We start from the raw sequence: 26404 nt of genomic DNA, 5'->3' as shown, positions 1-26404 counted from the left end.
AGAAATGAAAGGTCACCTTATTGCTTATCCCATTCATACAAAAAATATACGAGTTGATTAAAATGAATTGACTGTGTCAAAAATATAGGACACATTATTGTTATTCCAAGAACTAATTTGATGAGTAATAGGTTTATTGAGACTCAATTATATAACCATAGTCCACAAGAAGCCTACGATAGTTTTTCACTAAAAAAATGTAAAAAGATACATATAGATATGACCAAAAAAAATGAAAAAAACAAAAATTTTGCAAAAAAGTCAAAGTGGTGCGCAGTTCATTTATTTGTTGGTGAAAAAAAACAATCCAAATTTAGGAAAAAACTTTATATAGAAAAATGAAAAAAATAAAAATAAACGCTACATGGTAAAAGAAAAATGTCAAAATATGTTAATAATGTCCCCCCCCCCCCCCCCCCCCACAAAAAAAAAATAAAAAAATAAAATAAAATGCATCCTATAATTTTAAATAAATGTGTTTTAAAATCTTTTTTGGTTAATCATAACACATGAACAAAAACTGTTTTAATTACGCCTAAATAATTACTTAAAGTATAGTCAAACGTGCATTTAAGTTTAGCACTAACTTAACTAATATTCACCTACTGTTGTATAAATAAAACCGATAGTTTGTCGCAAATTTTCGATAACTTTCTGGGCAAGTATATCTAGCTTATTGTTTGCATCTATAGCAGGTTTTATCATTAGTTGTAAACTGGGTGGGGTGCTAGAGTAATGTAAGAAAACTGGTCAAGCAAGGTTTTGTTTTTATAAAGTCTGTCTTGATGTACAAAACATTACAAATGCATTAAATGATTCATAATAATTCAACACTCAAAGAATTTAAACAATTCACTCAACATATTTAGCCTTTTTTATTTTTTTTTATCTGTTTGAGTATACGTCAGAATTACAATAGAGTTCTTTAAGTTTTGGATATGGTAAAAGCATGAAGCAAAATTAATAAAAATCTATTGTTGAATGAATTATTTCTGAGTTCTCAGATCCCATGGCTACATATCTGTATTCTATGCTAATATGTCTGTTTAAACCTCAACGTAAACATATATTTTGAATGATGCAGGCGTTTTTCATCTGGACTCGAGGTTAAATGCTGCTATTTTTGAAGTTCTTTTAAGTCCAACTTAAATTATTGTAAAAAATCTACACATACGATATATGATAATTTAAGAGAAAATACTAGAATATTAATTTAAAGTAAGTTCTTTCAGAATTATATCTGTGTTTTAAAATAAAAGGCTATACATATTTTTGACTTTTTTACATCTTGTACATTCAAAGCACGTGCTTCAAAGGTTGAGTGCATGGATATAGTATCATAGTTTAAATATCTAATAAAGTCATCAACTCTCATGATTCTACAACAGACAACACTGAAAATGTGTTTCCTAACATAGATAGACATGATGAAATATGACGGCATTAAAATATTTTTTGAACCTCCTTTTAAAAATCTATATCCTTGTGAATGCAATTATATGCAGATCCTTTCTTGACTTTCATATCCCTTCATTTTAAAATGATAACAAATAACAGAAGGATTACATCCCACATTTCAGAGCGTATCACCTCAAAGAATATTTGTGAACACATTTCCATCGGAGCTTACAATGAACGAAGAATACCAAGATCACCATGAATCAAATAATGGTGATGATGACGCAAGTCGGAGCGCAGCTCAAGTTGTCATTCGGCCAGGGAGTAGTTACAAACAAGTACAAGATGTATCGAAATTGCACGATCAAGGTACTCAAACTGCAGAATTTGAGGAATTTGATGAAAAAGAAAATAGACACGATGAAAAACAAGATGGCAACATAAACGGTATGGAAGGAGCCACATGTAGCAACAGAGCAGATTATAAAGCAGACCCTGGAAATACTTACAACGAATCTAAGAGAATGTTTGGACAAATATCCGGAGAAACCAGATGTTGTCTTGTTGAAGATGTAACTGACCCTAGAGAATCGTCGACACCATTTTTCATGAGCGTTATACAGATCATTCAGATGTTGGTTAATTTGTTTGGAAGAGGTGGTGAACTCGAGTTTGGATTATATGAAGATACTAATAATGGTTGTCTTCAGGTTGATTGGAAGCCATGGATAGAGTTTGGAAATACAGAGAAGATTTTCACTGATATCTTAGACAAAAAAGATTCTTGTCTTAAAAAATGTATCCTTACACTACCAGAATGGGTAAGTCCATGTAGACATCGAATAGGACTATTTGTTATATAATAATGAACACAAATTATTTTCCAGATATCATAAGGTTGGTAACCTGGAAGCTTTATACGAATTAACTTATCATAGATACCAGGATTTAAATCTTTTATTAGCTCCAGACGCGCTCGCGAATAAAAAAAGATAAAAAGTCCAAAATAATGAACGAAGTTTAAAAGCATTGATGACCAAAATTCCTGAAAGTTTTGTCAAAAACATCTATCCCGGATGAAGAACAGCGATGGAAGCTTTACGCGGAGAGGGGTGAACAAAGTTAAAAGAAAAGAATACAAACACAGTATTTAGAGAGAGGGCTAATCAAATACAAAAAAAGAAGAATATTGATTGTAAATACACAAGTCGTAAATAAAATATGATGTTATCTTTCTACAGATATCTTACATATGGAAAGGGAAACTGAACTTTCGACGCAAATATGATGTCGCCTCGGGTGGAATTGTAAAAGTTCAATGTGAAGATATAACTGATGGCATATGCTCTTTGACTTTAGCTAGAAAAACGGTACATTTTTATTTGTTTTATTTTCTAAAGTACGCAAGACAAACGTCATGTGTTTAACCCAAATAGAAAATAGAAAACGAAACCAAATCACGATGAACAGTATTTCTATGATAGTTCTAACCAATATTCATTCAACATTTTATAAACATTTTCCAAATGCATAACATAATATTCAAAATAGATGTGATTATTGTTGATGTTTGATGTTAAACGAATGTATTATTTTATTCTAATATTAAAAGAACCAGAAGTAGTCACAGATAAAAATGGTTAAGTCCTATCGCTTTATATGTAAACATACACACAGTTTTGAATAACCTTTATAGTGGCTGACTAATATTCACCTGCAAAGGTTTAAGAATTAAAGAAATATACAAGTATACATTAGGGATAAAATTCACCTAAAATATGATGCACTAATAAATAGTAGATACTTACAACAATAGGATTATTTCCCACAGAATACTGAAGTGGAAGGCGACTAAAACACATGCATTCTGTTTTGTATTAGGTTCTGTTGGATCTGTTTTATTCATATACAAAAATAAGGAGAGATAGCATAAATTCCAATGAGACAACTTTTCAATAGAGACCATTTAGTCGAAATAAGCAAATATAGGTCACTGCATGACCTTCAACAAAAGAAGGAAAATTGAACAAGATAACAGGAACCAACGAGTGCCTCTGAATAAGTGGGTAATACCCTGGACAGACAGACCTAAACTGTTGCTTCTTTAAAATAAACTTTTCGTCAGAACTCGTCTTCTTCACAATCCCGGGGAAGTGATGTGACAGCTTACTGTAAGTTTATAAATTATTGTGCGATTTGTTAAATTGGACTAAAATGCGATTTTAACTATTGCGATATTGTGAAAAATTTTGTTTAATTCATGAAAAATAAAAAAATAAAATTTTTAATTATTGCTATTATAACCCAGCCACATTTTTTGCAGTAATTCGAACATCGCAATAATTTCTGAATTTACAGTATTATACAACAAAACTTAAAGAATTAGTAGGGAAGGGCTTGAACTATCATGTTAGCACAAAACACAAAAATAACTAACAAAATGGAATAAGAAAGACACAATGTTATTGTACTGGCCTAAGAATTCGTTCAGCTAAAAATGTTTTAATTGTGGTATTAAAACATTCAATGAGTTGAAAATCTATTACAACTATAAATAAATTTTGTTTTCCAACAAACAATTGTCAATCTATACACATTCAACTGACAATAAGTGTGTCGATAAATTGTGGCATTAAAACATTTAATGATTTCTTTTTATGTAAAACTTGTACAATTAACCAGTAAGAACTGAACTAGTTTTTATACCCTCGAAATTGATCAACTGATAACATTTATGCTAAGAGTTATGCAACTAATCGAGTAACCTATAGCTAACCAAACCTCTGACTTGTATAACAGTCGCTTTGAATAAACATTCAACAGATACGTAATTGATTCTTCCCTTTCTAAGATAAAATACAAAGTCATTTCCTGGTCGGCTATTCTATAGGTTAAAGAATTATTCAATGTTACCGAAGCGTATTCCCCAACAAGTTATTATACAATTTAGTAATCTTTACCTTGATATCATTGATAAAGGTTATCATACGTCTCATCCAAGTTTTACACATTTTTTTAAATAACTAGATTCCGAAAAAGAAATGGAGAAACGAGGAATTGCAAGCACTCCTCAGATTGCAATCGAAAGGATTTGTTCCCATGGTGTATGGAGTACTAGCGCACGATAACAACTTAGCACTGTTATTGGAAATGATAGATGGTTAGTTAGTTGAATGTGTTATGCAAATTATTCAACTTTTCGCCCTTAATTTATATTCAAATGAAAAGTATATGGATACCCTTTATAAATAGTACACTTAATAATAGTAATAGAAATAAAAAGAAACTCACAATTTTTTAATACAAACGTTAACAGAAAATACAATAAAATAAAAAGTGTAAAAATATCAATAATATCAAAAGAAATAATATCAATAAAAAAATCTAACAAAATAGAATAACATCAGTGTTCTTTTTAAAGATCATTATAATTATATATATGTTTTTGATAATTATAAATATTAAGCAATTATTTCTTTATTTGGTAGATAAATAAAGGCAACAGTAGTATACCACTGTTCAGAACTCATAAATCTATGGACAAAAAACAAAATCGGGGTAACAAACTAAAACTGAGGGAAACGCATTAAATATTAGAGGAGAACAATGACACAACATTAAAGTGTAACACACACAGCAACGGACTAAGCATTAGACCATTAGACAAAATCCGATGAGAATAACCAATATAACATCAAAACCAAATACGTGAATTTGGGATAGAAAAGTATGCGAGTTCACACTGAAATATAGGAGAAAACAAACGACACAACGGAAACACAACGTAAAAATGTTACACACACAGAAACGAACTATGATATAACAATGGCCATTTTCCTGACTTGGTACAGGACATTTTTTAAGAAAAAAATGGTGGGTTGAACCTGGTTTTGTGGTATGCCAAACCTGAAACTTTGATGGCATTGTTAAATATAACATTAAAATGACAACATAATAATACAGGACTACAATACAAATCAACAGGAGAACGTATTAGGCAAAGAAACACATGAATAATAGATAACAAAAGGCATTAAAATTCAATACGTCAAAAACGCGCCTCGTCCACACAATAATTTTGATTATGTTCTTATTTGCAGGTGTTGTGTTGACCGCTTACAGAGGAAACTTGTATGATAAAATAAAATTGTTCCACTCATTGGTTGCAAAAGTATACCAGTTGCATAAGGAAGACATATTCCATCAAGACTTGAAATGTAAAGTATACTTAGAATTTCTTTTCATTTTTGAAAGTACCAAAATTGTTTCATTTTTATTTTCTCTGTAACTAATTGTCTCATCAAAAATTGGGTTCAATGCCTTTCTCGGAACATTTGACTTTCTTAATGGTATAAAGCGAACAGTACATATTTGATAGGTTACAATTCCTTAAAATATATGAAAATAATTTAATATTTGACGCATTAATCAATTGCATGAGGAAGTCCTTACGGACGCGGACGTTTAATTGATATATCTTGGTATAACCCTAACGTAGTAAATAATTTTATTATAGAAATGGATGAAAGAATTTTTAAAATCGGATATGACATAAGCCATTTCAATGAACAAACACAATACCAAAATAATACTTAGTTGAAAAATACTACGGTTTTGAAATACTTGTATGATAAATCCTAGTTTCTTGTTTGTATTTTTAAAATTTTAGATGGAAAATATCGTATTATGTAAGATTATGTTTGAACATCTAAGAAGGCTTTTTCAAATTACATCACAATATAAACAGTTTTAGGATAGTCGTTGCTTGCTTGAGCAATTTTATTGTCATATTTTGTTTGATTGTCATACATACTACTTTAAGCAAAATCATTTTGCCTTATCGCTCTTCCAGTTACCATTGAAAGTGTGAATGCAATTGTTACGAAATTAAAGGAAGCATCCTTCACAGGCTTCTCATTTGCATGAATCGCAGATTTGATGGTCATTTGGCTTAATTTCACATAAAATTTCAAAAACATATAATTTTTATTTAATTTTTTTCGGATCTTCACAATTATACATACATACATATGTTATCAACATTTAAAATCTGAAAATAATTCATTTAACACATAACTGCGATCAAATGAAAGCAATAATCAAGTATACATGTACGTCATATATCTGAAATTTGCACATTGAAGATGTCGATCTCAAAAGACAGCTGTTTAAATATTTATCAAATTTTAATATTGTCATTTATGTATATCATAATAACTTATGTTTACATGTTCTACCAATAATTCATAATTACAATATATATATACTGTCATTTACTTTTTAAATTAATAGAATTGTTAACTTTTCGGTACATAACTGTTAGCACGAAGATCTTAAACAATGTGTAAAAATAGTATAGAATATTCAAGGTGGTTGGATCTATTAATTATTCAATCTTGGGTTGTTTTTAGCAATTGAAAGATCAGCATCTGTATCAATTCGCCGATTCAGAATCTTATGCATTCTGGGTAATATTTTTAAAAGCATACCCCAAACGTTATGATTGAACACTGGACACTTTAAATTTGCAAAACACTCATTTGCAAATCCGCCGCCGCCTCAAATAAGAGCTACAGAGTCATGTATATAACCAAAATGTGCGGAATTACATGGGATTCAATAATTTCATTGGTTTTCTACTGTGACTATTATATTTATTTTGCTATTTGATTTATAAAAACATGGGATTTTCAATATCCCATGGGATTTTTTTTGGTCCCATGGGATAATTGTAGTCCCATGGGATATTTGTTGTCCCATGGGACAAAAAAAAATCCCATGGGACTTTTAATATCCCATGGGACAAAATAAAATCCTATGGGATTCAAATTATAAATATATAGATATAAATATGCAGTAATGTGTATGTTACAATGTATTCTATTTGGTAGTAAATTGTTATAAGATGAATCTTTTTAATGGAATATCTTTTTTTCTTTGGAAATGTTAATTCAACATATTGTTCTATAAAACTAAACTTTTAAACAACAAAGCAGATAATGTAAGTATTAATATATGTTTATTTATGAATTATAGAATACTTTCTTGAAACACAATTATTTACCATTTGAAATCAATGAAAACCCTATTATTAGGTTTAACATACTAGTAGCTATTTAAGTAAATCTATTTTTTTTTCTCAATATCCCTCCACACAAAACATTAATAGTTTCTTATCATTCAGCATTGTGTGATCGTATAGTCCACTTTTTGGTCATTCAGCACAGAACATTGACATTATAGTGGTTTCAATATCTTTGACCGAGTGATGAAAATAATAACTGATCCATCTTTTGTCTTTGAATTTATTCTGATCTTGTTTCTATGCTTTCTCCATTTATTCTAGGTGATGAATTTCAATCCTTCTGAAAAAGAAACAATAAAATCTGAAGTTATGTATTATACAAAATTGTTTGCATACATGTAGCATAATATGATTTTCGATAAAAATAGCTATGCGGTATGGATTTTACTGATTGTTAAAGGTTGTCCAGTGTCATCAGTTGCTAACCTTCTACATCCTTTGGTCTCTGATGGAGAGTTGTCAAATAAGCAATATACCACATCTTCCTATTCTAATACTATATAACAATCAATTAATTTATTCTTCTTTATAACATTTGGGTATTTTCCCAAGTTATATATAATATATATATGATATATATATATAAAGATCAATGGTAAAACTTTAGGCAATTTATATAATAACATTCCGTTATTCACAAGAATTTGCAATATATTATACAAAACGCAGACAACAGAAACAATATTTCTTTAAGCTTTTGAAGTTTTGACTGAGTTCAACTTGTGTTTTATTTCATTCTTTGGACAAATTGGAAATTATAACATTGATACAGAAAAATGTATAGTTTTATCCCAATTTTTTGTGTTGTTGGCTTGCTGTCTCATTTTTATATACAGTTATACATACATCAATAATCTTCTTCTTTATAAAAAGTAAAAATGGGATATGTTTTATTTTGATAATCTCAAAACATTATAGTTCTATCGAATAACTTATTACCAAGTTCACAAACACCAATGTGTTTGATATTAATTTTAAGACATGTATAAATGTTCCAGACCATATCAGTATTTTGACTGCATGTTAAAGGTCCAGAACATATAAGTATACTATTACAGTCTTACCATATGCATACAGTCAGACCATTTGACAAAATGTGTTTTTATTTCAACTGCAATTGAACTTTTTGTATTAATCTATTAAAGATTTCAGTTATATTGATCTGTAATGTACATTTGTTTCTAATAACTTGACCAACTTCTTAAAATTTGGCAGACTGTACATATACAGTCCAAATACTCATATGTTCTGGAACATAAACATGATTAACAAGCATTTGACAGGATGTCATGCTAAAATCCCATTAATATTAGTACTAAATTTTGAGTATATACATGTAAATCCACAAGTTTCTTACTGAAATTCATGGTGAACACTCACCAAAAACTTAAAGAGGATACAATTTAGAGAAAGGACTGGACAGATGAATGCACAAACACTATAAAAACAGAGCATAAAACTTACCGAAAACAAGATGTTTTACATTTATCCTTCAGAAGCAGGAAAAATGAAAAGTTTTTTTTTCTTTCTCTGCCTTCCATGATATAAACTTTAAATTTATTCATGCAAAATATGAACATCTGCAAAAGGTAGGACCTTGAACCTCAGCTTATCCACATTTTGACTTTTGAACTGAATATTTGTTCTTTTCATCTTGCTGACAACCTAAACATAAACAAATGATAAAACATAATTAACTTTGTGTTTTTATTTTTGTTGGTACAAACAATTTTTTCCCCAACTTAAAACGAAAACATCATCAAAAAAAAGGAGGTGATACTAACCTCCTAAATATTTAAACAAACCAAAATTATTACAAATGTACTTGATTAAGATCTTGTCATAAATTTATAGCATCGATACTCTTATTTTTGAAGACCATATATCTATTGAGTTTATTTGCATACTTATATTCCTTTGTACAAGAGTATACATATTAAGATTGATTCCGAGGACTTTAATGTTAAATTAGCATGATTAATTTTACAGTTTCTCAGCTCCATGTGTACGTTTTGAGAGAATCTTGCAATACTGTATAATCGGATATTCAAAACATATTGTGAGGTTTTTATTAATGCAACTGAGAGCTGTATCTCTTTCTCAGTTCTGATACATGTACATATTTATGAGCTGAAGACCAGTGCCAAAATTTTCTCACTGCATTGAAGACCCATATTCATTTGATTTGTTTTATTGTCTCATACAAGAATATATATGGTTTAGGGGTGGGGATCTTGACCGTTTACAAGTTTTCAAATAAGAGGGGGTGGGGTGACCCCCTTAGGACTTCCCTTTTATTTCATTTTATTTCATTTATTTCATTGTCCCCTACAAGAATATATATGGTTAAGGGGTGGGGATCTGGATCGTTCACTAGATAATAACCCCACCCCCCCCCCCTTCCCCCCTTTTTCCTCATTTCAATCACCCTAATATAAATTTAGTTTTATCACTTACAATAGGAAAGGTTTAAATTCCCCAATAATTCTAGTCGGTCAAATATATGAATAAATTGATTTAACCTTTATACCATTAATATCATGAATATCAACATATTTCATTTTTGATAAAAGAAGGGCAAAAGTTTCCTATGGGTAGAAATCGATTCAATTCAATTCAATATTTTATTGGAAAGAGCACAATAGAGGCGTGATCCAAATACAGACATTTATATTTTTAATATTTAGTATTAAAACAACATACAAATGAAATAAAGATGCATGTAACAACAAGTGAGGGTGGTAAAGAGTTATTTTCGTGCAAAGTGTTTTGCCATTTTTATTTCACGTGCAGCCGTGAAAAAGGTTCGTTTATCACTGTGTTTCGTGAAATCGGTAAAAAGATCAACGTGCAAGGCATTTTTAATTGTTCGTTCATCGTGAAATGGCAATTTCATTTCGCGTTCTTTGGTGCAGATACCCCCCCCCTTTACCCCCCTCAACAAGTCATAAGCCAATTATATGTATACCATTACATTATAAACTGATATTGATACCATGTATTTTATTTCGTTTGAAATGGTGTTTTTCCCATTTGCTAATTGTAGTAATTATTTATAGATGGGAACTAGTATTTATATATATATAACTAGTTCGGATACTTGTTTTGTAACAGTATGTACTATTTATAAATTTGATGTTAGGTGCATAAGGCACGAGGAAAGTTTTGGCGGTTTTTACGGGTGGGGTTTAATGGTACTATATAAAGTTTGGCATTTAAATTGAAGTTGGTCACATTGGTATATGCAGTTGCTGTTATGTTTATTGTACGTACAGGCTTTGGGGGTATTAGTCGAGGAAAAAGAAACGATGCGAAAGAGGAACTATGTTAAATTTCATGTATTTATATGTTGTTTCAATAGAAGAAATATGTACAATAAAGTAAAATAAAATATTGTATCGCAAGAGAAAACTAGAGGCTCTAAAGAGCCTGTGTCGCTCACCTTGGTCTATGTGAATACTAAACAAAGGACACAGATGGATTCAAGACAAAATTGTGGTTTGGTGATGGTGATGTGTTTGTAGATCTTACTTTACTGAACATTCTTGCTGCTTACAATTATCTCTATCTATAATGAACTTGACCCAGTAGTTACAGTGAAAAATGTTAGTAAAATTTTACAAATTTTGTGAAAATTGTTAAAAAAATGACTATATAAAGGGCAATAACTCCTTAGGGGTCAATTGACCATTTTGGTCATGTTGACTTCTTTTTAGGTCTTACTTTGCTGTACATTATTGCTGTTTACAGTTTATCTCTATCTATAATAATATTCAAGATAATAACCAAAAACAGCAAAATTTCCTTAAAATTACCATTTCAGGGGCAGCAACCCAACAACAGGTTGTCTGATTCATTTGAAAATTTCAGGGCAGATAGATCTTGACCCGATAAATTTTTTAACCCATGTCAGATTTGCTCTAAATGCTTTGATTTTTGAGTTATAAGCCAAAAACTGCATTTTACCCCTATGTTCTATTTTTAGGCGTGGCGGCCATCTTGGTTAGTTGGCCAGGTCACCGGACACATTTTTTAAACTAGATACCCCAATGATGATTGTGGCCAAGTCTGGATTAATTTGGCCCCGTAATTTCAGAGGGGAAGATTTTTGTAAAAGATAACTAAAAATTTACGAAAAATGGTTAAAAATTGACTATAAAGGGCAATAACTCCTAAAGGGGTCAACTGACCATTTCGGTCATGTTGACTTATTTGTAAATCTTACTTTGCTGAACATTATTGCTGTTTACAGTTTATCTCTATCTATAATAATATTCAAGATAATAACCAAAAACAGTAAAATTTCCTTAAAATGACCAATTCAGGGGCAGCAACCCAACAGCAGGTTGTCCGATTCATCTGCAAATTTCAGGGCAGATAGATCTTGACCTGATGAACAATTTTACCCCTGTCAGATTTGCTCTAAATGCTTTGGTTTTTGAGTTATAAGCCAAAAACTGCATTTTACCCCCATGTTCTATTTTTAGCCATGGCGGCCATCTTGGTTGGTTGACCGGGTCACCGGACACATTTTTTAAACTAGATACCCCAATGATGATTGTGGCCAAGTTTGGTTAAATTTGGCCCAGTAGTTTCAGAGGAGAAGATTTTTGTAAAAGTTAACGCAGGACGACGACGACGGACGACGACGGACGCCGGACGCCAAGTGATGAGAAAAGCTCACTTGGCCTTTCGGCCAGGTGAGCTAATAAGATGTTACTGTAAGCAACTAATCCTATATCTTTGTTAGTCTTGTTTATAGCCTATTGAATTAAGAGATAAAATACTTTAAATTCGGACGAGCAGGGCGAGGGAGAATTTAAATAAACTTAAACATCAGTAAAATTCTAAATTTTCATAAATTTACTTAAACTTTAAAACACACAATCACCTATATGTGTATATGCACGAACTACTGTAAAAGATTATTATCTGATGAAACGGTATGGTGGTCTTGCAAATCAAGAGCTTCTTCAATATACCGGTACATACAAATATATTTAAATTCTTTTTCAGACATAGGCTTTAACATTGTGGTAAAATTTTCATCCAAATTATTTGAATTACTATCATTAATTTTATATTTAGATCTAATTTTGTTATATTGAGGACATTCAATCAAGAAATGTATCTCATTTTTAATTTTACTCCTGTGCAAAATTTACAAAATCTCTCACTAGAGGGTATTCTTGGTCTTGCATACCTACCAGTTTCCATTGCTAATGAGTGTGCACTTATTCTTAATTTAGTGAGTTTTTTTCTCAGTTATTTAGGAACATTAAAGTTCAAATATTCCTGTTGTTTAAATTTAGTATAAATTTTACTAAAAAATAAAAGTTTCCCACAGTTTCCATCTTTTATCTTAGATAGTTCAAATATACATGATTTTATTTTTGTAGAAATCTTCTAGTTTCTGTTTGAAATTACTATTACAATGCTTGTTTAAGGGTATCCCAATATATTTCATTAATTCAGATAGTTTATTAGACAATGAATTTTCTCTATTTGTGAGAGTTTTGTCCACTTCAAAAGCAGCCTTGAGAATTTCATGTGGACCACCAGACCGTTCACCTATATCACTGAGACGCACATAGTATTTATACATAATATAAAAAAGAAGATGTGGTATGATTGCCAATGAGACAACTATCCACAAAAGACCAAAACGACACAGACATTAACAACTATAGGTCACCGTACGGCCTTCAACAATGAGCAAAGCCCATACCACATAGTCAGCTATAATAGGCCGCGATAAGACAATGTAAAACAATTCAAACGAGAAAATAAACGGCCTTATTTATGTAAAAAAATGAACGAAAAACAAATATGTAACACATAAACAAACGACATCCACAGTTTTACAGGCTCCTGATTTGGGACAGGCACATACATAAATAATGTGACGGGGTTAAACATGTTAGTTGATAACATAAGTTGATAACATGTAATGCTAATGGGTAATGTGCCAAATTCACACTGCACTGCTAGATTGGAAGACTTTCCATGAACCCCAAGTATGTTTTTAAATATGGTTTTTGTGTTTTTTCTAATTTACTTTTGTCTAATGCTTCAAAATTTGGTTAGAATTCTGATATATCCATACTTGAATACTTCTGATCCACGCTTCATACAAAATGTACTTCAAGCAACGCTTTTACACCCCAATGAAATTACCAAAAGAAGTTTTCAATTCTTAATTGTTTTTAAAATAAAGACATGATCTACAGTTCTGTAATTTTTTCTAAAACCACCTTGATTTGAAGATAATAAATTATGTGTTTCAAGAAAATCACTAAGTTGTTTTTGTAAAATGGAGTTTAAGACTTTACCAAGAACAGTTTGTTATGCAGGGTCGGATCCAGCCATTTTGAGAAGGGGGGGGGGGGGGTTCCCCAACCCAGAGTAAAAGGGGGGGTGAGAGTAAAAAGGGGGGTCCAGCTATATGCTCCCATTCAAATGCATTGAATTTTGATCGTCCAAAAAGTGGGGTTCCAACCCCCGGAATCCCCCCCCCCCCCCCCCCCCCCCCTGGATCCGCCAATTGATGTCAATAGACATGATAGAGAAATGTTCCAAATTTTGGGAATTTTTTTAGTTAAGTATCTTATTAAAAAGTTTTGTCAGAAGTAAAATTAGAGTGTTTGACCCCACCTTATCGATAGTTACAAATTTGGGAAGCTTTCAAATTCACAACATGCCGGTGGCTGTGTTCCAAGTGCTGGGTTTTTCATCCCCCTCGTTGTTTGCGGACTGACGATTTAGGCCTGTGGTGGATAATAGTGTGCGTGCATTAATTTTTTATACCTTCTTAATCAATATTTTAAAATACTCACGGCAACTTGCCAAGTGTTGTAATGTATCAATATCTTATTTGAAACCAACGTGCAATTTACATGTGCGCTCGAGAATGCAGGGGAAGGAAACTTGTCAATTATGTTTATTTTGAAGCCTAGGTAATCCTCAAATTGACGCAAGAGGCTTTGTGGTACGGGCTTACTACTACTAGTAATACATGTCTTTGTCTCAAAATAACTCGGAAGCGTCAAATAACAGTTGGGATCGTCTCGGGAGGGGGGGGGGGTCTTCTTTTTCTGTCTTTTTTTTAAAACTATATTTTTAATAGCGTACACTTTTTTTCATTATTCTCTTTCTTTCACTATTCTTTATTCCTTTTTTTCTTTGACCCTTATTTTCTATTCTGTTAATTCAAATCCATACCTTCTTATGTGGACTTTCGGTGGTTTATTTTTTAGTTCAGGTATTATGTGATAAGTCAATTTCATGCAGTTTCATGAAATAATGGTTTTATGCATTTCAGCCAAGATTGTGCATGAAATTTTAATAAACAATTCAACACTACACGTTATGTGAATTTGATTAAAACCGATGAACATGAATTTGACAGCTCGTGCCCCTTTAACAGGTAAAATTCAATTTATAAATTCTGATTTTCTGTCATTCAACACCAAATTACTAATTTGCTGTATATTGATACATGTGATTGTATATTGTCAATACCTCAACATCGTGAATACGCCATGTGAGGTGTTGGCTATATTTGATCATGTTTGATACGGGGTCACCAGTTGCGACTTCGAAACAGAGAAAAAAAATCTAGGTAAAAAAGTGTAGAATTTTGTTGTTTAAAATTTATAAAAGTTGTACATTCCTAAAAAAAAAAGTAGTTAATTCCGTTCAACTGCTAGCATGTTGGTTCGATACGAAAATAGGAGAAAAATCATCCGGAAAAATTGTGATCAGTAATTATCATTCGAATATATATGAAGAGCAATGGGTATAAAAAAAACCTTTTTTTTTTACTTTTGACAGCATAAACCCCAGTTATTAGCAAACACAAATTAAGAAACAAAATCGTTTACAATTAAATTTAATTGAAGGAAAAAGGGGGGGGGGGGGTATTAACAAATTTTACTATACGCTCACATACTTCTTAAAAGATTACCATATGTAAGCTGTCTATAGAAACAAAATATGTATTATATATGAATTGTTATTTTCTCTGTAGCTATGTACTAGTTTATGAGAATAAAATCATTCATTCATTCATTCGATAATGTTATAATTATTTCAGGAGTTTTTTTATATAGATTTGGTACTTCAGTTTCGACTCAAAATTTCTTTTTGAACTGTTAGATGGCAAACTATTTAGGAGAAGATTCGTAAATCTTCAACTTTAATACCAATTTAACTTAATACATATTTTTTGAAATATTGTTACAACAACAAAATATTAAGAATAATAAATGACGTTTTTTATCATTAATATCATATAAAAACTATTTAAAAATTCACATACATGTATTATATCTATGCATTTTAATAGTCTCTTATAATTCTGTATAGAATGGCTCTCATTTTATCTAGTGTTATTTTACAATGTATAAAGATTGATTGTACTTGTTGAGAGATGAGACTTTAATAAAACATTGAATTGATTGAATTGAATTGAGCTATCACATAGCCCGGATATATAAAGTCGGTCCCAAACCGATACCGGTGATAACACCAAATCGTCCATCATAAAAATCGCAATTATTATTGAAAATATTTTATTTTTTTACATTTTTCTTCAGGAATTGTAATATTTTTATGCTTTAAAGGGAAATTAAGGTCCTTTGTGCTGTTATCAAACTTTTTTAGGATCCTTAGTGCTCCTATGTGTTCCTTTGTGTACAAAGGAGGTCCTTTGCGGTGTTTTTAGAGACCGTATTTCTAAACGTTTCAATGCGGTACGTCTAAACACCACCTAGGCCGCCGTTGTGCACTAAGCTCCAGGAAGTGCACTAAGCCCATGATGGCCAGTCAAATAAGCACCAAGGTCATTCAGTACGATACAGATTTGAATAAAGAGCATATTTTTAAATTTTGGTGTAAATATATTCAGAAATAAAAGAGAAATTAACATTTTATATGACACGCGCCGATTTTGTGTAATGTGTCCATTCAAAAAGGACCAGTCAAATAAGCACCAAGGTCATTCAGAACGATACAGATTTGAATAAAGAGCATACATTTAAATTTTGGTGTAAATATATTCAGGAATAAAAGAGTAATTAACATTTTATATGACACGCGCCGATTTTGTGTAATGTGTCCAGTTGTCCTATGATATCGTTGATTGAATCCAATGAAGCTTGAAGAATTTATAAATACTGCACTAAGGATATGTACCAAAGGTTAAATATACACCAAGATCATTAATCAAGATAAATTCTTATTTTAAAAAAATATGTTAAAAGTTGGTTCGATGATATAAAGAGATTTAAAAGTTATTAACATTTTTAACGTGACACGCGCACTACTTGTGTAATGTCTAATCACCTTGTTAATTGATCCAATCAATTCTGAGGGATTATCTTTTAACTAGTAAATTATTTTCTTTGTTCCTAATTAGAAATGATAAAAGGGCTGTTGATTTTTCTTTGATGCCTTGTTAGAAAAAAAATATTTTGAAAAAGTGTTTGTTTGCGCTTTTCGAAATAAAAGATTTGCGGAAATAATAGTAAAAACAATAGAAATTGGCTTTTACTCAAAGCGGACTATATTGTAGTCTATTTCTTTCTTTTTATTCTTCCCCTTTTACTGTTTCAATTACTTTCACGAATAGATACAAATTATAATACAGACTTATTTCAAATATAAGAGTTAAAATGCGGCGTCCTTGGGGTTCAGTGCAACCCATTTTCAACAAGTATGACAGACCGCTTGAAATTCTGATAGAGCTAATTATTATTAAATTTATATTTCATATAAATAGATAGTTATGGTATGATTACCAATGAGACAACTATCCACCACTGTCACGAGATGGAATGACGAAGATAAAAGCAAATAAAGGTCGCGTAATACAACCTTAAACGATGAGAAAACGCATACCGTTAAGTCAACTTTATTTTTCAGATTTAGCCAAAAAGTTTAAATCAAAATTAAATAGTAGAAGAAATAGTTTTTTATATGCTTGATTAATAGTTATGTTTTTACAGAACTGAAATATTTAAGGTTATGTAGTTATATGGTTGTACAGAACGGAAATGTTTTAGAGACATGATAAATATATATAGTAATAATTTAGTTTAATTTCTACAGTCTCTCATAATTCTTTGTAGGATGGCACTTGTATTTTAATTTATAAAATTGCTGTTTTATTCAATGTTTATATTATAATGATTATATTACAAGTGGAGAGACTTTAATAAAATATTTATGTGTATCTTTTAAAGAGATATTGTCATAAAATGCTCTAGGTAATTTCTGTATATGTAGGTATAGTTAAAACATCATTGTTTGACACCACCGTCTCGTTCTGTCGTATAATAAAAGACAGCTTAAAAACTGGACAGATGTGATGTCACACGATTTCCCCCATTCGGTACTTCTTACTTGGACAGTGCACAATACTTATTTAAAAGTCAAAATAACCTATCAAAAAATACACACAAAAACAGAAAGAAATACAAAGTCTTGTTTTAAATCCTACAAAAACAAAATGCACGCATAAACAAAATATATAACACGATAAACAAATAGGTGTAATATAAGCCGTGTAATTGTTATGTTTCTTTATTTCTTCATGGATCAGTGATTTTAATGCCTGGTTAATTACTGGCACGTGCCGTCGGACAAAACCTTTGATGACAGAAAAAATCAAATTACGACGTAACTACAATTTTTAATGACTAAAAAATTCAGATACATTATCTTCACGAAAAACTACGTCCGATGGTATGTTTTATTCATTCATAGCACCATCCAATCATGCGCTTAGTGCAGTTTCATGAGCTTTGTGCACCAAGGCGGCCTAGGTGGTGTTTAGACGCTCCCGTTTTAATGATATTACTTGAATTGAAAATTTTCCAACTATGGGAAGATTTTTTATATTTCAAAACGTCTTCATTTATTACATACGAAAGAGAAATTTTTTTTAACATATTCATATATTTTTATAATTTTTTCATGAAGCATGACTGGAAGGGGTCCCCACTTATGAAAATTCTGGATCAACCACTGCTTAGTTATAGTTATCTAAGGTCCTAGTGTGAAATAAAGCAAATGGGAATTGGTCTTTTCAAACACATCTACATACATGTATACGTTTTCTCATGGGTTGGTTCGTACCCGTAGCCAGGGTGGGTTCGGACGAACCGAAACCCCTTGAAAACAAATAAGCACTGTTAAAGTCAACGTTCTGTTCGAATTGTGACTGTTAAAGTCGAGTTCGTGAGTCCAAATAACACCCCCCCCTTGAAAATTTCTGGGTACTGGCCTGTGGTTCATGCAATATTGAAATTATGTTTACTCAATGTGCAGTTACTGAAGTTTATATTTGCCACTATTCTTTTTTATTTCATATAAATGATATTTTATTTTTTTCTTCGAAAAATTTGTGGTGTTGAAATAGGGAATGGACACAGATACCAAGGATTTGTATAGTAAATCTACTATACATATCCTTGCAGATACCTAAGCAATTTAACAAAAGAAATTTTGTGTAATGTCATCAATCTGTATTACACGTAGACAGGATGTTCTCTAGAAAACTATACGTTATACACACCCGAGAATACACGCACTGTCGTAATGGAAAATTACTGTAAGTTATATAATTACCTGTAATCAGCTTTGCAACAAATCAGTTGACCGACCATGTCATTAGAGTTCAAACAGATTTTCCTCAAATTAAAATGGAATGTTGATTTTATCTTTAAAATTTTAAACTTTAAAAAGTACACTTTGACAAAATTATGAAATAGAAATGAAATCGTATTTTAACAAAGATTAAGATATAATTTTACAACGATCCTAAAAAAATATCCTAACAAACGTCGAATCAAAGTCATCAAACAATATGAACCTACGCAGTTTTATATTATAAGACTGGCATACGCCAGTTTGCTAACTCAGTGTGCTGGGCCAGGGTGTGGGTGAGGTGCTGGAACTTGATATGTACATGTATCATTAAGTTACAGTTCTGTTAGGATTTGACTGCATTTTTACAGGGACTTTCTATTCTTACTGTGAATAGTTAGTATAGACTGTTCCTGGCTTAGAATGGTTCTCTGCTCAGCAACTGGCGCGTATTTAGCATTTGATTCAAATATCTTGTAGCAGTAAAAAAAAAAACACAAATTAATGTACCTAGCAGCTTTATTCAGGAGCACAGTCTGTATTAATCGCCCGGGATTAATCGTAAATAACTCCACGATTTATGTGTAAGTTTACTCTGCTAATCGATTTTCAAGTATTTCAGATTTATATTGAGGCCCTCATTATTTATATTCACTCAAAGCACAGTCGACTGAAGATTTAATAATTATAGCGAAAAATATAGCGACAAATGGGGGAAATAAAATTTTTAGTATTATTATGATTAGATCTACAGGAGACTGTGGTCAAATTAAGAGGTTCTCTGTTTCTTGAAAATCTTATCTGATTCAGGATCAATTCATCGGTTACACTGTCACTCCCCTATCACGAGTGATTCTTTGTTTTGCTGACATTCTAAAAAAGGTATTGTGTAAGTGTTGACTCTCAATTTTCATGATTAATAACAGATATCGACTCGTTACCCGGACTACTGCAAAAACAATAATTCATTTCACTGATTTAGATGGAAGGTAAACGGACAGAAAGTCACAGGACAAAAAGTCACAGGACATAAAGTCACAAATTTGATAGGTCTAGCTAGGACAAAAAGTCACAGGACAAAAAGTCAGAAACAATTTTTGACAATTGTTTGAATATAAATGAAAAAGATTTTGAAATATTTTCTTTTAACTACATATATTCTTTTTTAATTTAAGGAATTATTGCTCATAAACTTTGATAAATGAAAATGTATAAGATTTTAATCATGCAAAGGATATATTTATTGGCAAATTGAAGCCATTTAAGTACCTCTTTGACATTTTGTTTTCAAAACAATTATTTGATCGATATTGATATTTATTGAATACATTTTAATTACAAAGTTGCTTCATGTAAAAAACTTTAAGAAAACTACAAAAAAAAGAGTGTTTTCTTGTTCAAAGAAAAATAATCCCAAAACTGAATTGTGACTTTTGGTCTGTAACTTTTTGACTGTGACTTTTTGTCCTGTGACTTTCTGTCCTACATTCAGATTGAATAGGGGTTTGGTTGCCCAGTCTCCCGAGACTAGTATCTGAGACTACTATCTCAGTGATGAGCTTTATGTATTATGTATTGTGCTTGTCATATATGTATGTCGGATAAAAGCTCTACAGAGCTTATGTTGTATTGTTATATATGAATAACTGACTTTAAATAAATCTATTTTGCTAGCCCCTAACACATAACAAGTATGAATTAAGTTACTTATTTTTGTAATACAAACAATTATGACGTCTTGCATGGCTTTTTTTTTACCATGACGGCGTCCCAGAAAAAAGTTGAAATAGCCATGCAAGACGTCATTATCATTTGGACTAATATTATGGCACATATTGTCATACCACAGGGATTTTTGTCAATTTATCTGGTTTTCTATCCTCACGAACCCCAAAAAACTAGTGATAAAGTGTTAATTTACTTCTTAATTAAAGCCTGATATTTAGAAGGCAGAAGACCTGGACCATTCATACTTTTAATATATATATACATGCCTTAAGTTATGAAGTTTACATCTGTTATAAGTTCATTGACCTTGAGTGGACTCATTTCATGGCTAAGTGATAGCATCGAAAAAAAAGTTAAGGTTTTTTAGTATCCTTAATTTCTATTATCAGTGGCGGATCCAAAGGGGGGGGGGGGTCCAGGGGTTGGAACCAGCCTTTTTTTGGGACTATCAATGCATTTGAATGGGGACATGTGGTTGGAACCCCCCCCCCTTTTTAAAATGGCTGGATCCACCCCTGATTGTCATGATTATAATGCATGAGTAATAGGATTCCTCAGAGACTATAAACAATTTGTCTACTATATTTACTTTTAATTATTGTATGGAATGATTGTAAGTTATGCATGTCCAACTGGCAAGTTTTATTTGACCTTGACCTCATTTTCATGGTTCAGTGGTTATTATTAAGTTTTTGTGTTTTGGTCGGGTTTTCTAATATATTGTATGCAACATGTCAAGTATATTTGTAGTATACAAATTATTAGGGATGTACATGTTAGTCTGGCATGTTTTAGTCAATCGTGACCTCATTTTTATGGTTCATTGCTTAATGTTACCTTTTTGTTATTTTGGCCAGTTTTTCTATTTTCTTATTTTCAAATTAACAAAAGGTCAACTAGGTGCATATGTCTGACTGAGAAGTTTCATCTTATTTTATTTTCATAGTACATTGGACAATATAAAAAAAGAAGATGGGGTATGATTCGACAACTCTCCACAAGAGACCAAATGAAACAGAAATTAACAACTCAAGGTCACCGTACAGCCTTCAACAATGAACAAGGCCATACTGCATAGTCAGCTATAAAAAGTTCAGAAATGACAATGTGAAACAATTCAAACGAGAAAACTAACAACCTAATTTATGTAAAAAAAAATATGGAAAAACATATATGTTACATATAAACAAACGACAATCACTGAATTATAGGCTCCTGACTTGGTACATATATATATTTATACATAACGAATGTGGCAGGGTATAAGGAACTATGAAAATGTTTAGTTTTTGTGGTTTGGTATATTTCCCGGATACTGTACGTAGTAAGGCCCCTTTATTTAGTGAATGGAATGATTGTAAAATGTACAAATTGTACATGTCTCTCTGCCATATTTTATATGACCTTGACCTCATTTTCATGGTTCATTTTTATGAAACACTGCATTGTTTTGTCAGTTTATCATATGCTTAAAGTTACAGGTAGATTATATTTGGTAGATATGTAACAATTGTAAGGTGTACATGTCTGTCTGGCAGATTCATATAACCATGACCCCATTTTATGGTTCTTTGTTCAATGCTAAGTTTTCTTGGTTTTGTCATTTTATCAGATATTATTAAGCATAGGTCTACTTGTTGTTGTACGAAATGAATGCAAGGTGTCATATATAAATAAGAAGATGTCTGTCTGCCAAGGTTAATTTTACTGTGACCTCATTTTCATAGAATAATGATAATATTAAACAGCAAGAATGATGAGCAAGTCGACGTTATACAAATGAGGCAAAATTTTCAGTTACCCACTAATTATGTAATAGTAGTTATTTTTGTCATTAAATGATAATGTTTACCCTTTTATGTGTAGGGCAAGAATATTAAAGATAAAGGGAAACTATAAACAGAAGAAATTATCAACAAAAATAGATTTACAGAGGTCAACAAAACCTAAATGGTAAGTCTACTGTTATAAAAAGTTTTTGCCCTTGAATACTATTAAATATTTATTAAAATAAGATGTGGTATGATAAATGAGAAAACTATCCATCTGAGTTCAATTCAGTGGATGTAAGAATTGTAATTACTTATTAGAGGCCAATATAAATGACCTGTAAGTAATGAGAAAACCCATACCCTATACATGATATAGTAATCTATAAAAGACAACACTAACAAAATTTGAAACAAAGCATCAATTCAAACTTCAAATATACCAGACTAATTTATAAAAACAAAAAAATATGAAAAACAAAAATGACGGATATGAACCAACATAAACCACTGAACTATGTACAAGCTCCTGATATTGGACAGGCATAATATGGCTGGGTTGATATAAAAATAAGAAGCAGTCTGATTTCCAATGAGACTTTTCTCCAATAGAGATCAAATGACATTTAAGGGGGCTTAAGGGTATAAAAATTTCAAAAAAATATTACATATTTTTGTTTTTCATAACTAATTTAATTTATAACTTCATTAGTTGTTACTTTATCATATGGTACAAAAATCATTCAAAACAATCAATTTGTTTTGGCCAAGATGACTTTAAAAATGTATGTATCATTGAAAAAGCTCTAAATTATCTCCCTTTGGTGCAAAAATGCCATTTTTTGGCATTAGAATTGTTATATCTTTTTTAACTCATCAGTGACCTATATTTTTTATTATCATTTTCAAATAAACTGTACTTAAACTAAACTATTGTAAAATTTAAGCGATTTCTGTAATTAAGTTCTTTTTTTATTTCAATATTACATCTATTTCTCCTATTAGCATGATTAGTTCAACAGAAAAAAAGTACCTTTACAAAAATGTATGCTTCTTTTGAAAGCGGATTGTGAGCGTAAATGAATGGTGACCCCATTTTTTAAATTTTATTTTTCTATTAAGTATAAGATAAAGTTCATTTATAGAAAAATATAGTGAAATCCTATATTAAGAAAAAATTTTGATTTAGACCTGTGAGCCCCTTTAATTTAACAAAAATGGTTCACTGTACAGCCTTTGACAATGAACAAACCCTTTTCCCGACAGTGGTTTAAATAACAGCACAACATTTGAACGAATTGTAAACATTTGTTGCAATAGGCTTAACTCAAAAGACTGCAACAAGGAACCAAACATCAACCGGTAATATGTAAATCATAGACACAAAGCACTGAAATAAGAGTACTAACAATGAATATTCAAATGAAAGTTTATCAAAATGTTCATAAACATGATAAAATAGCCATTTTATTGCTGTATTTCTTTTCATTGATAATTTTTGAGTTTTGTGTATTTGTAGGTCAGACATCTCAGTTTTCAAGGTCATCATTCAACAGATCAATAATGAACAGAAAACTTAAAGTTGATATTTTTCTCCATAGTGCGACTTTTTTTTATTAATTTGAAATGGAATGTGTTTTTTCCTACAGTTATTAGAAAAAGGAAATTTCAACATAACGACTATAAACAAAAAGGCGTCATATCATCACGATCATCGATGCACAAGAACTTGATCATGTAAATGCAACAATGTAATTATCAATTGAAAGGAGGAACGATGAAAAAATTATTAGTATGTTGTTGTCCAAATAAAATTGCTTTGTCTTCTCATTTGAATAGTTCCATCCAATAAAGATGTACAGAGGAAGATCTTTGAAGAACAGATTGAAAAAATGTTTTGTCTAAGATTGCAGGAATATTCTAGTGGATGAAATAATTTATTGACTTGACTCTTATATAGTGGACTGAATAATTGTATATAGCAAGCAGTGAAAAAAGAAAACTAAAACTTTAACAGAAAAAGTGTTTATATTATTAATTTACAAATATAAGCATAATATTATGTACACCACAAAGGTATATAATTCAAATTGTTTGCATATTCATGAATTGCAATGAAACTATAACAAAGAAAACCTTACCTCATGAAAAGAGTAAACTATTCAGTCAGAATATGAAATATATTTTTCAGTTCTATTTTCATAATAAAATAAACAAAACAAAGATTTCAAAACAATATTTTTTCTTTTATTTAGACATGTCATCACTTTGTTTCAGTTAAGGACTTTACTCTTTGACCGTAAATATTATTATACATTCCAAAATAAGAATAACCTTTATTATCATATAAACAAAATGAATAAAAAACATGTTTGTGACAAATGAAATAAAAAATGAAATTTATATATAAATATATATAAAAAATATAAAAAACTTGTATACATTTAAAACTTTTTACTACCAAACAGCATTCATTGTAACATACACATAACTGTATATTTATATCTATATATTTATAATTTGAATCCCATAGGATTTTATTTTGTCCCATGGGATATTAAAAATCCCATGGGATAATTATAGTCCCATGGGATTTTTTCTGTCCCATGGGACAACAAATATCCCATGGGACTACAATCATCCCATGGGACCAAAAAAAAATCCCATGGGATTTAACCAAAATCCCATGGGATAATGGTCAATCCCATGGGATTTTGCCCTGTCCCATGGGATATTGAAAATCCCATGTTTTTATAAATCAAATAGCAAAATAAATATAATAGTCACAGTAGAAAACCAATGAAATTATTGAATCCCATGTAATTCCGCACATTTTGGTTATATACATGACTCTGTAGCTCTTATTTGAGGCGGCGGCGGATTTGCAAATGAGTGTTTTGCAAATTTAAAGTGTCCAGTGTTATTGGTTTAAAACGTTCTAAACAATGGAAATTCAACCAATGACGTATCGTTATTTTAATTTTTGTGTACGAACTATGAGATTACTCATACGTCTTTAGATTCTGAAAGGGCGAAATGTAAAGTAACTGAAAATATTTGTTCAACGAAAGCAGACGTTAAAAACCTCTTGTTGTTGGTATTGTTGACGAATGAAAGCTCATGTTGTATTGTTGTTGTATCATTTATTTTTATGTAAAGTGTGCAGTAGTTATTAGATAAAGGATAAGGACACTTACTTGTCTGTTATTTTTTTACTATTGAATGTTGACGGATATCACTTATACATCAATGAGTAAAATTGCTGTAATTATGATTCCCCAAATCTTCAACAGACATTTTTTTTAATTAGACACAAGGCAATCAATCTGGTTCATTCCATTTCAAAAGTCTATATAATGAGGTTGCTTTGTTTTTCTTTTTATTACAAATTACATTTTATAATTGCAAAATTGAATTTAACATAAAAACATTCACGTATCACTTGATAAGATTTCTATATTTCAGTGTCAAATGTTATGTTACGAGATCCCAATGATCCATCGTCTGTCGTCATAATAGACTTCGGTTCAACAATCATGCAGAAATCAGACAAACATCATTTACGTATGTGTTACTTATTTAATCGACCATACACAAAAACTATATATATATATATATATACATATATCATTTGTATATATATATTTAGTCTAATCAAAACTTAATATAAATGTAGACTGGACTTGCAAACTGACTAGCTGATTAGGGGTTAAAGACACACTTATTTTTTTTAATAGTTTTCATATTCGTTACAAATTTATAGATATCTAAATAA

The 26404-nt window shown here is 30.8% G+C and overlaps 1 protein-coding gene and 1 long non-coding RNA gene across 2 annotated transcripts in view; one reads left to right on the top strand and one right to left on the bottom strand.

Moving 5' to 3' along the window:
- LOC143041959 (uncharacterized) overlaps nt 1-26404 on the bottom strand; it is a 189929-nt gene that overhangs the window by 60959 nt on the left and 102566 nt on the right. The gene's annotated exons all lie outside the window — the stretch shown is intronic.
- Nucleotides 1-26404, top strand: part of LOC143041949 (uncharacterized) — a 28742-nt gene that overhangs the window by 529 nt on the left and 1809 nt on the right. The window contains exons 2-6 of the mRNA XM_076214124.1: nt 1581-2219; nt 2640-2768; nt 4426-4558; nt 5499-5615; nt 26095-26193. Of these exons, the coding sequence (XP_076070239.1) occupies nt 1632-2219; nt 2640-2768; nt 4426-4558; nt 5499-5615; nt 26095-26193 (1066 nt within the window). The 5' untranslated portion in view covers nt 1581-1631. The remainder of the gene's footprint in view (nt 1-1580; nt 2220-2639; nt 2769-4425; nt 4559-5498; nt 5616-26094; nt 26194-26404) is intronic.

This window comes from Mytilus galloprovincialis, chromosome 8, assembly GCF_965363235.1.
Source record: "Mytilus galloprovincialis chromosome 8, xbMytGall1.hap1.1, whole genome shotgun sequence".
In the NCBI taxonomy this organism is placed as follows: domain Eukaryota; kingdom Metazoa; phylum Mollusca; class Bivalvia; order Mytilida; family Mytilidae; genus Mytilus; species Mytilus galloprovincialis.
Note: the sequence above shows the minus strand (reverse complement) of the source record. Positions and strands in the feature narration are given on the sequence as shown.